The sequence below is a fragment of the Cygnus atratus genome, chromosome 4 (assembly GCF_013377495.2).
Source record: "Cygnus atratus isolate AKBS03 ecotype Queensland, Australia chromosome 4, CAtr_DNAZoo_HiC_assembly, whole genome shotgun sequence".
Taxonomy (NCBI): domain Eukaryota; kingdom Metazoa; phylum Chordata; class Aves; order Anseriformes; family Anatidae; genus Cygnus; species Cygnus atratus.
The window spans coordinates 16198523-16210834 of NC_066365.1; the positions used below are offsets into that span (position 1 = coordinate 16198523).

At 46.6% G+C, this 12312-nt stretch overlaps 1 protein-coding gene across 2 annotated transcripts in view; it reads right to left on the reverse strand.

Moving 5' to 3' along the window:
- The window catches only part of CNOT6L (CCR4-NOT transcription complex subunit 6 like), a 32070-nt gene that overhangs the window by 18945 nt on the left and 813 nt on the right, over positions 1 to 12312 (reverse strand). Inside the window, exon 2 of one of the 2 annotated variants that reach the window (XM_050710356.1) lies at positions 5290 to 5330. The exons of the other annotated variant lie outside the window; for it this stretch is intronic. Within the exon in view, the coding sequence (XP_050566313.1) occupies positions 5290 to 5330 (41 nt within the window). The remainder of the gene's footprint in view (positions 1 to 5289; positions 5331 to 12312) is intronic. 2 annotated transcript variants of the gene reach the window in all.

Sequence of the window (12312 nt, forward strand, 5' to 3'; positions counted from 1 at the left end):
AGTAGCTAGTGTATATACTAGCAAGAAAATATGTACGGAGAACTGTGATAGTCTTTGCTTGGATCTGAATTTTTTCCTCGTGCATTCCTGCAGGAACGTGTTCAACCGCCTCTCTAGCCATTGCATCTACCAGGAGCTCAGTGAGCGCTGGGGGTCTGTCAACAAAGGTACTGTCTCTCTTCAATTTCTTATTCCAAGCAATGTGATTGGTAATAGAGGTTATCAGTGAAATGAATTAAAATACCTCTTCATAGTGTTTTTTTTTTTTTATGAGTAAGAGAAAATAGGCTTTCTGTTATGGTCATTTCCCAAAACTGAGGTTTCAAACAAGCTTTGAAAGTACAGACAAAATAAATAAATAGAGGCTACTTGAACACAAGTAAATGTCCTACCAACAGCATAAAAAATAACAGAGGAAAATAACAAAGAGGAAAATACCACAAGGCAAAAGACCAAATTTGAAGTTAATGTTAAGTCTTAGAAATAACAGCTACAATTTTGAGCTTAGTACTATGGAGCTAGCAACAAACTATGCAGTCCACAAACACAACTGAAAAAAAATCCTTTGTTTTATAAACCTATAAAAAGATGTATTTCTTTTCCTATCATCCATTCAAGAAAACTGTTCCTCGTGAGATGGCACACTGACTCTGCAATACAGAGAGTTTCTCTACATGAACTCAGTAGGACTGTTGTAGGAGTGATCTCCACTCATTAGCAATCTTTTCTTTCTCAGAAAGAGCCCCAAACCACATAGCCAGGGGAACTTTGGAAATCTGCAGCATTTAGGATCATTTACTTCTAACTTCTTTCAAGTCTGTAGCAACAGAAACTTTGCCTCTACTGTAATGTGTAGATAGAGCCTCAGCACTGTTTGCTTTTTTTAAAACATAATCTGTGCTCCAAGTGGAAAAGACAGGACCTTGCTTGTGGAATGCTTTCAGCAAATTACATCCGCTTGTATTCTTCTCGACTCCTAACATATTTAAAAATACAGCAAGGTAATATGGAGGTTGTTTTGAACCACATCAGTCACGCATCTGAAAACAAACGTGCTTTACTGAGAGTTAAGATAACTTTGTTAGGTCTAGCTCCAGGATTTCACTTCCTTAACTTGAAGCTCTCTTAAGAGTCTACACACATTGCAAGCTGAATGCTTCATTAAAACCCTGCTCTGCTCCATCATCAAGGTAAATACTAGATGTAGAAAATATTTCAACATATTTCATATATTCATATTTCAAAATATTTCAACAAAAGCAGCTTGCTTTGGCCTTACTTGCAACTATCAAAGCCTCATCTGGCAGAGCTCCTTCAAGGCCCAGACTGTAGCTTTATATCACAATTGACGCAATCTTCTCCCACCCACGTAATGGGGAGTGGGTCAGGGAAGCAAAATAAGTAGAAGACTAGGAAGACTTAAGTCATGGGATCTCTATACTAATGCTGAGAGAATGAGAAGCTGTTATTCCCAGCTGTAATCAGTCAAGAGGCATCCCTTCCCTGAAAAGCAGAAGGGAGCAGATTCTTACGACAGTGCTGCCTGGCAGTGTTACCCCTTTGGTCATAAGCAGAGACTCAGACAACCACCAGGCTTCAAAGAAGCTCACACAGGCAGGAGGAGTCTTCATGGAGCAACTGTTGTCTTGGGCTGACGATTTAGGGAGTGCTATAGTCTTTATCACTGGTGGCAACTCTGTGAGAGACTGACTGCAGGATTTTGGCCTTGCACCCACCCGCTCCAGCTAGTGAGCCCAGAAGCATGGTGACAAGGCCATGTCAACAACAAGCACAGCGACAATACATGGAACTTGTCCAAATCTTGCCCTAGTTTTTATTCCACGCAGTACTTAGATTAGGCTCAGCGAGAGGAGGCTATTTAAGTTTCGTATGCTCAGTTTAACAGGCAATCCTCTCTTTGTTCATCAGTGAGCTCCCCGTCATGCAAGAGGTGCAGCAGTTTGTACCAGTGTCTGGCAAATCCCTGTGAAGTGACTGTGCTCAGGGACTGAGGACACGTTCACTGTCACCCTAACTTGCTTCGTTTTCAGTACAAAATTGCCTGTGCCTGGCACGCTGATTAGAGCGCTGTCTCTGCTCACCCACGTGCTGTCAAGCCCCTGCAAGGCAAGCAAAACAAGATGTTCAGCTGGGTGCAGCGACGTTCAGCAACCACATCCTGCGAGGCTTCCCACCTCCTGCTCATCTGTGGCATTGCTTGCCTTGACACGGAGTACAAGCCCGAGCACAGTGAAATTCATTTGCAGGGGGAATCATGCAATGCAAGAGGTAGCCAGGATGCAGCAGCTGATAGCAACTTCAGTGGTGGCAGGGTCCCAGAGGGCTTCACATTATCACTTCAGCGACGATCATAAAAGCCAAGAGAAGCACAGAAAAGTCACAAAAAAAAAAAAAGAAAAAGGAGCAAAAGCCAAAGGGAGGAGTGGGAAGGGAGGGAACTAGCTGTATTCTGTTAATTTCAGAGCCAACTGGCACTTGACTGAAATGCTAATTGCCCTACTGACATACACCCATGAGTTATTTCCCCCCGTTTCCTCATCTCCTTTAAATGAAGCAGTGAGGCTTTCCTTAAATTGCAGGTAATGCAAGAAAATCCAGGTTTCCGCCCTTCCTTTTCCTTTATGTCACAGCCCCGTTTACAAGAACAGCTGAACCTTTTACTGCGTGGAAATCCTATGCAGTATTAAGTAGTTACTTGAATTTCTGTATTGAGTTAACATTTTCAGTTTTACTTAGAAAGAGCAGCTTCTGCTCTATTTGAAATGGTCTGTTACCTCTCGTTGTGTACACGACCTCTCCTGAACATCTGCATCCAGTCCCGGTAAGTAATGCCTGCCTTTGTTCGCAGGTGTTTTATACCTGTAACCGTAAGGAGGGTTCTTAGGGACTAGTTTACATGCAAATATGTGGTAGGTACCTGCTCAAAAGCAAAGCTCCATTTACCAGACATACATACCAGGCTCAGTTATGGGACAAGGAGAGAAGACAGTTTCAACAGCCAGCCTGTAAATAAATCTCACCAGGAGCCCCCAGAGGGACGGTTTAAGCAGCATGTTTATTTACACGAGTGTCCCGCACCAGTTCAAAGAAGTGACCCACTTGCAGTGCCTCCCCAGCCCCTGGAGAGTGCTGATCTGTTAATGAGATGGGGCAGCGTGGCTTAAAGGATTAAGAACTAAAGTCACTGGGGGTCTGGGGAAGGAAGCAGCCACTGCGGCTGCCTGATTCGTGGCAAACATTGAGACTAAACACTGTCCTGGGCTGTGAGCACAGAAGAAAAGCAGCGGTGTGTGGCTGCAGCTGAGAGCAGGTTTTCTTGCTACCTGCTTGACATTGATAGGACCAAGGAGATGGAAAACTTCCAACGCTGAGAACTGAGTAGGTTCAAAGTGTTGGAGCTTACTAGCATCGCTCCCAGCCTCTAGGGAAGGGACTGTTGTATTGACAAACCTAATCCTACACCTCACTTCATTCAGCCACTCACTCGGAAACAAAGAGCCTGTTCAGGTTGCCCTGAGCCAACACCTTGGCTCATTCAGCTCCTTGGGTTCAATAACTGGAGAGAAGCTGGCTATCGATCCGTCTTTTGAGCAGAACCACACCAGAATTATTAATTCGCACACTCCACTGCAGCAGCTCTGAAGGGGCCTGCTCAATAAATGCTGCTTCCTTTCTTTAAAACACAATGCCAATCATCAATAACCTTTCATCCTCCAAAGAAAGTTTGTGTTCGGAGAAAAGAACGAATGCGATTATTTCCGTGGCTACAATGCTATCTTAACCTTTCCGTGGTAGGCTGCCAGCGCTCTAACAACATAAGCAGAGCCCAGCAGCACTTCAGCTACTCTCCCTACCTGATAGGGAGATAACAGCCAGCTTATCTCTCACAATCTGGTCTTTGCAGCAATAATTAACAACGTGGAAGTGTGCCACCACAAAACTTGCTTCAAACAGCTTTAAAGTTACAAAGCCTGCCCTGTTCAGCTACGGGGAGATTTGGACTAGTCAAAATAAAAAAAAAAAAAAAAAGTCAAAGAAAAAGCACACCAATAGTGGAAAGTGTTTTGCAATCACTGGCACAAAAAACTAGCCCTTTCATATTAGAGTCCAGTTTAACTGGGCCGTGGGATGCTGCACTAGGCCTGTGTGCCCAAAAGTGGAGGAGAAATAAAAGGGATTATTTAAAAAATGAAGTACTTTCTAGGCATAAAAATCCCTTTCTTGGTAGGGTGTATTTAAATGTACTTTACTTTTTTAGTCAAAGAAGTAAGAAAGTTTGCCTGATTGCCAGAAAAAAAGCTATTAGGTATCAAAAATCAATTCAGCTTCTCCTGTATTCGATAATCCAACTCTTCCCATGTGCACTTATACCAAACCTAAGCTCTAAATGCTAGGTTTAGTTTTAAAATCAATGTTAACGATTAACATGTACTTCTAGATGCATTCCAGAATGATGGCAAGTGAGAAATTATGCTAATAACAGCCCAAGACCGTCTCTGTGGGGACCAAGGAATTCCCATCTAACAGAAGAACCAGCCCCGAACATCTGAAGGTTAACTTGCTCCAAGCACCCATAAAACCTGCCCGCAACGATGAGGCACACGAGCTGTGACCCCCGGCGGGTGAAGGTGCTGCCCAGCACTGAGGTATGCCCGTCTCTAAATCTGAATTCGCGTAAGGCTAATTCTGCTGCCCTGAACGAGGATTAATGCTCACTCTTAGTCTATTAGAGTGAAACGTGAAGGAACCCTGCCGTGTATGCTAGCTAGCAAGGGGCACGGCCAGGAGCTACCCAACTCGGCTCGTTGCTCTGCCAAAAGGTAAGTTAGACTTGGGTGGTTCCCCCACTCGCCACTGGAAGGGATTTCATCTAACGCGCGCTCATTACCTCACCAGGGAATACCCTTGGCAATTTTTGCTGACGTTCCACAAACAGATCAGTTTTCTGTTCTCCGTCAGCACACAGGCTAGCACACAAGATGATTAAAGAGTTCCCTAACGTTTGTTTTCGGAAAGGCCTCCCTGCAGTCCCCTTCCCTCCCCACCACGCCGAGTTTTGGTTGCAGCCCTTCGCTGCAGATTCGGAGCTAGGCAAGCCATCGGCTGCTGCTGGAAGAGCTGCAGCACGCGCTGCCTTTCAAGGGTGGCAATGCCCTGAGACGTGGGGGCATCCAAGTGCTACGTAAGCTTGCAAAGAAGAAGATGGTCTCTGAAAGAAGCGACAGAAGAGCCCAATCTCAGACAGCGGTCCTACCAAGCGGCACTCACCTCCGGGCTGCACACACGCCACTGCTTCGCAGAGACAGCATCTAAAGCAAGAGCACAGACACAGTGGGTACACAGAGGAGACAGGTATGGATTTAGGAATACTGTAGCACTGTCTAGGTTTTAAAACACAGAATTTCGTAAGTAGAAAATACTGTAAAGTTGTACTCATCTCCCTGCATACACATCCAGGGTTACTTTGGCTGTACCTGCATCTACCATGAGAGGAATGGCATCAATTTAAACCTGAACGGCAGCACCTTCAAATGCAAGGGGAGCTCAGTTCAGCAGCATTTGGGGTTACTGCAACAGGCAGAAAAACATCTCGCAGTCGTCACAGGACTGTTTACTGTCTTCAAGTCAAACCGTACACCAAAAAATGCATCAAAGAATGAAATGGATATCCTAAGGCCCATATGTTAGCAGGTCTCAAATACTTGATATATATGCTTCTCTCATCCACTCAAAATATTCCTCATTTATCTGACAAGCTTCCCTCCTTCCCAATCTTCCCCTCCAGACTAAGAGGGAGAAGGATGAGGGTCACTGCACAAGCCAAAAAAAAAAGAAAAAAAAAAGCCTGAAGATTTAACTGCTCCCAACAGTAAGACCTAATTTGTCTGGAGGAAAAAATGCAAGCTAAGGGCAACCTGATGATCTGAACCCAGCTCTTCCTGGCACTTAAGACTATATTCTGGCATGTGAGAAGTTGCCCAGCCCTATTTTCCTTTTGCTTTCTTAACTTTCCACAACAAAAAGGGATTAGAGGAAAGGCGTTCACAAATGGAAATTTCTGCTGGGTGGATAACTCATCCTGTGGTAGCTCTCTCCCATTTCCAAGGCCAGTTGTAAATTCATCTACCAGGGTAAATACAAATTGAGTTTTAAGGAATAGAGGAAGCCAGTAAAGAGAAGTCCCCAGTCCTCTGGAATTATGTCCACCACTGCCCCAGCTGGCCTTTTCCTGCCCTGGGCTGGTCAGTTCCTCTCCTCTAAGAAAACGCCAAAGAGAGTGTTTTCCCTTGCCCGGAGAGAACTTTTTGGACAAATATTCTGCCTTTGTGTCCCGTGAAAATCAGTTTTAAGTTTCACATTTCTCTTTATCAGCAGGAAGCTCTGTTTAGCAGCAGCCTGTGTCGTTTGTGTACAAGCTGAGCGGTGCATACCAATACGTGCTCCGACAAGAAGCTAGCGAACAAGCCCTCTCCGAAAAGCCAGGCAACGCTTGCAGTCTCACAGCGCTGGCAGCAGTTCCCGTCCGTGGTTCTGCCCGCAGATGGCCGGGTGATAACGCTATGCTTTCGCCAAGCACTGTAACTCTGCTCCTGCTCTCTATGCCCAAAGCAAGGAGAAAGGCAAAGGAAATACCCCGTGTGTCGAGGGCACTACAGAAGAACAAAGGCGTTTGTTTGGGAAGACCCCCTCACCCCAGAGCCACCAGAAAGCTTAATAACTTCATGCAAGTGTAAGTCAAGGTGCGTGGGGCAGGCAAGTCTCGGGTGGCCATTCACCTCCATCTCCCGGGAGCAAACTCCCCAGCTTCCGTGGAAGAGACAAATGTTTCCGCGGCATTTGAACGGGGCCTTTCCATCGGAAACTCTCAAACACCTCTTTAGACTGTGAAACCTTAGTGCTGAGCACCAGAAGCTGGAACAGCTGCAGGCCACATAACTGAAAGCTTAAAAACCTGCGAGAGCTCTCCACCCCGTTGTTCACAGAAGACAGGACCACAATACTGAGCCAAGCACACAGAGCAGCTTCTCTGCTTTCCCCCTTCCACAGTTCTCCTGCCACAAAAAAAAAGTAAACGAGCTCGTTTATTGCTGAAAGAAGGCGATTCCCTTTTCTCCTTGCTTCCTGAGGAGACTGTTTCCCTCCCTGCCTCCTCCAAAAGCTCACAACAAAACTCACTGTGCAGCAGCAGTGTACTAATCATTCATCTATTCCACTACCTGCAGAGCTGCCTCAACCTGTGAATATTCTTTTGCCTCTAAAAAGCGTTTAAAATATTCACATTGGTTTTGAGTTTCAGCTGGCTGCAAGAAGGGACCGGAGAGGTGCCAGCCTGCAGTAGTGTCTGTGGAAGAGCTGGTGGTGAGGACGAAGGACGCACAGGCAGGAGCTTTTGGTTGTGTTCCCATTGCCCACATGGGCCCCCAGAGACCCTACTCATCAGCAGGGATGGATGGCTGCAGGGTGCTATGAAGGATCGGTCAGTTCAGGTCTGTACACCAGCAAAGATTTACAAACCCTCAAGCTGCAAACGGGGAAAAAAAAGGAAAAAATGAAGTCCCATCTGAAGTTCCATCACCACGTGGATTCAGAAAGCGTACGTCTCCTCCAGAGGGCTGGCACCTTTATTCCCATATCAGTCCCGCCACCTCCAGCAACTTTTCTCTCTGGAACAAGCACTGCTGATGGTCGTAGGCAAGACAGATAATCTGGTGGACAAAGTAAAGCTGTACAAGCGTTCCCATGGACCTACTGGAATGGGGGCCAGCCTGCTGCTGCTTTGATCCTCAGGTAACCAGTTTTGACCCCGCCATCTTTAACTACCAATGTCATAAGCAAGCCTCGCCTTGCTTTCAGCAGCAAGGTGATGAGCAAAAAGCCCTCCTCTTCCTCTCTCCCCTGGCCCTACTCACAGCGTTGTGCTCAAAGTGGCAGCATTTCGCATTCCCCAACGTGTTTACTTCGACAAAAAAGGGAAAAGTATTTCATTTCTCTCCTAGTGTGTGACTGTCTGAACACCTTTGTTAACATGACTGCGTACAAGTGCTGTAGATCTGTGAAACCTGCCTGCAGACAACACACACAGTGTTAACTTTATTTGAAATACACATCTACACATCCTAGGAAATCTGCAGACAGTCCTACAGCCCTTTTAATCCTATTTTATACACCTTTCTCGGGCCAAATATCACGTATAAAGCCCCCTTACCGGCAGGCAGAAAGACAATAAAACCCTTCAGCGAAATGCCAAGCATAACCAGCTACAATGCCGTGCCACCATAAAACGCCATTAATCATTTACATCAGGAAATGCCAAAGTAAGGGAGAACACACAGCCTTATCTGCTCCTTGTGTACACACGCAGGTTGCAAGCTTTAGTTAAACCAGTCGTTTGCAGGACATGCAGCCGCTAAATGGGGTTCTGCTCCCTGGCCCTGGGTGCCGGCTTTGTGTCGCTCCAAAATCTCCGTGTTCGCTGCCTGCACGAGTGGTGTCTAAAATTGTCTGCAGCTGCTTTTTCTTAATCTTGTGGAATTTTTTTCAATGCTGATTTAATGTCTTCCCTCGAAAGGTATAAAAATTGTTTCTTGTAGAACATCACATAAGGTATTTCTGCCTGGTTTTAATCGTATTTTAAATGACTGCCTTTTCAGCCCTAGAGGGAAAGCTTTCTGGTAGTGTCTGAACACTGTTAAATCACTTCTTGATCCTCTGTACGGAGACGTGCAAGTGGCTGCAAAAGTTATTCTGCTGAACAGGACTCCGGAGCAACTTTTCTGGTGAGATCTTCCTCCAATGCACTTCTTTTTTCCTTCAGAACAATTCCAGGTCGGGTTTTTTGGTTTTCAGTGCTGACCTGGGAGATAAGTCCTCTCCTAAATAATGGGAACCGAGTCACGTCCAGTACCATGCCAGCACAGGTAGCTGTAACTTTGCCCTTTTGTGAGTGTATCAAGCTTACAGCAAAACCAGCCAGCGTGTTCTGCTAAAAGCCTACAGTCCCCTCTGCACCTCGCTCTCTGAGGTCTACTCCTGAAAGAGGCACAAAGGGACCCAGTAAATCCTCTGCGTATAGAGTCCTTTTGCCATCTCCTGCAGGTTCCTTGAGAGTTCGCTTTGTCCCCTCTGAGCTGTCTGTTCATTTTTTGGAGGGGTGTCTTGTGGCTGGAAGTACACGTGTGAAGTTTACTGACACAGACCTGGGAAGCGTGAGCCTTTTAAGATTCAGAAATGCTGTCATCAGACAAAGATAGCCACGAAGAAACGTCCTAAAATCCTCTCTGCTTTTACCATTACAGATGAGAGGCAGGAGCCGTGAAGACGAATCACTAAAAGCCACGGGACTGCTCAGAAGATGAAGTTACATGGTGCCTTCTGGTGATCCAACAACCACCACTTCTCAAAAACATGAGCGCCCTGCAGCCTCTGCCTCCTGCTTTGTTTATTTACTGCCAGGTGAGGGAGCGAAACCGGTTCAGCACAGGACCCAACACATGCCAGCGCCGGGGCAGGCAGGGCTGGGAGGAGAGCAGGGCTTCCCCTTCGGGCTCCAGCAAAGCGCAGCGCGCTCCGCTGGGACGGTGACAACTCCACGGAGCCTGCCGCACGTTTTGACACGCAAATTTATAACCCTGTAAATGGGGGAGAAGGCGCAGCTCTTGGATCCGCTCGCAATTTCTACACAGCTGGCTAGGGTGACGGAAGACCCGATGACAACGCAAACGAGCAGGGCAAGGGTTGGGCAAGCAGCAGCACAGGGAGCTTGCTAGCTTGAGCCACCGGTGGGACACAGCGCACACAGGCAAGTGCAGAGGAGAGCGTTTGTCTGCTTAAGAGCTGTCGATGTTTCAGCAGCTCTAACGCATCTGCTTGAGGCAGAAGAAACACTCTGTTAGATGGAGGGAGGCAAGTAACTAGCATGCAAGCTTTGTCACAGGCCATTATCAACATTAAGCGCTGAATTAAAAAAAATATATAATAGCAGAAGCTTAGCATTTAACGCTTTAAGTAGAAAATCCACAGCAAATCCTCCTGAATTTGATCCAGGAGGTATGAGTAAAATGTATTTTAACTCGTTTTTCAAAGTTTTCTGAAGCGCCATCTGAGGCTCCCAAACAACTGATCTCCACCATGATGTTGGCTTTCTCAGCGCTCTGCAGATCAGATGACACCCAGTGCCTCACACACCCGTCTGCAACTCAGAAATCTCTTTCTGGTAAATAAAAAGCAAACCGTTTATTTGCATTTAGCCCCCCTCTTAAACTTATGTAACCTGAAAGCCTCCAGCAGACTGAGGCTGAGCTAAGCAGTGGTTTTGTGTGGTTAAAGGAAATTTGCTCTAGAATTATGCATGTTACCACTTAAAACGGACTGTTTGCAGAAAGAAGAAAAGAGAGAGACACCTCCCCGTTTGTGCACACTGACTCTGAACAAAAAAGACAGCAGCTGCTGCGAGCTACCTAAATGTAAGTTTTTCTTTGCGATGTTTTAGATTTAAATTAAGTAAAGACTCACCCGGCTGTGCAAATTAATTATTTTTTCTCCACTGATTCCTTCACTTCACTTCCAGAGTCCACACACACCTTGGGGTCACATTCTGGCTTACTTCTGGTCAGACTGGTGTGAGAGCTAAATATTGCTGTGCTTGGCGAACTCAGAGGAAAGCCTGCCTTGCTTTTTATAAAAATAAGACCGGTAATGAAAAACAACCAGAGTCTGAATGATAAAAAAATCCCAGCTTATCACACGAAATGAAGTTTTATAAATACCCTCGCAAGGCAAGAAAACAAGTAGCAGTCATAACACCACTTACTTGCGGAGAATTCCCACCGCAGAAGTTACCGAGCCCCTAGTGACGGCGGGTGGGGAGAGGAGAGCCACGCACACGAAACACAGACTGACCGCTCGTGCCTTCCGAGTCAGGCAGCCGAACGGCTGATTACACCAGATCCCCTCCTGCCCTGCAAGAGTTGTGCTTTCCTGACAACGACACTGCTACCAGCACAGGGAAAAAAACACCCTTAAAAACGAAAACAAGCTCTATCAGTAAAAGTCCACTTGTGCAGATAACTGCATCTACAGCTGGGGCTTCTGCTGGCACAGCTATGTCAGTCACGGGTCACACTTCGTCACTGCGCTCGCAGACAGAGCTGTGCCAGCAGAAGTTTGCCATATAGACCTGGTGTGAAGCTCAACAGCGATCAAAGTGAATCTGCAAAGTTTTGCGTTTTGCCGGCCGCTGCCAAATGAACTTTTTCCAACAAACAGTCTGATGATCGGCATTCTTGCTCCTGTGTCGTGGGCATGTTTGCATCTTGGCTTCCGAGGGGAGAAGAAACCTAAACTTAGCCCAGGAATGTGGCAATACCTATCATCCAATTACGTCGTACTTTAAATTCACAAATTAAATTAGAAAGCAAGAGCCCCTGCAGGAAGAAAAGGCACAAGCAAATAAATTAAGTTCTGCTGTACTTTAGCACTCATGGTGCTAAAAAGTTCTTGCTTTTAATAGCAAGAAAAGAACAAAACCGAAAGTGTTTGACGGGATGTGTTTAGCAGACAGAGAGAGGCAGGCAGCAAAGCACTGCAAAATTCCCACTGTTCAGTTAAACCGAACAGGCAAACTGCAACAGGCCTTTTATCATCTGCAATCATCTCTGAAGACAGCGGGCAAGGAGATTTCATGCCCCAGCGGATGCTCGAACATAAGTTCTGTTCGGATGAATCAACACAACACTGCGGGTCATGCATATGGTGATGCACGTAGTTATCCCAGGGCATGGAGCAGCGAGATGTCACAAGCATGCACCGCTGATCTACTCTGGAGCAACATTACGGGATAAAGTCGTAAATAACTCTTTGCTACCCTCCGAGGGAGCACAGTGAGCTCCAGGTGAGCATTTGCAGTCCCGCAGGTCCCTGCAAACCTGCTTCAATAACAAGAAGCCGGCCCGAGATGCAGCAGGGTGGCAGTGGAGACGGCCACGCGCAGGAAGCCAGGTCAAGCTGCTGTGCTGGCACGAAGCGAGCCTCGCACGTACAGCCAGCCTCCACCTCCCGTGAGGCACCGCTAGCGCATGGCCGCACCTCGTGCGGGCTGCGTTTTGGTGCTCGTCCGTACGAATTTCACAGTAACTCGGTGTATTTATGGGGAGAACACAGAAATGAAGTCACCGGCTGTGCTGTGTTTGTAAAGGCCACGCTCCTCCCCTGTCAAAGCCTTCTGGCCCTCCAAATTCGGATGCAACTTCTACGAATTCCTGGGGTTTTGTCGCAGAGAAGGCGTTATGAGAA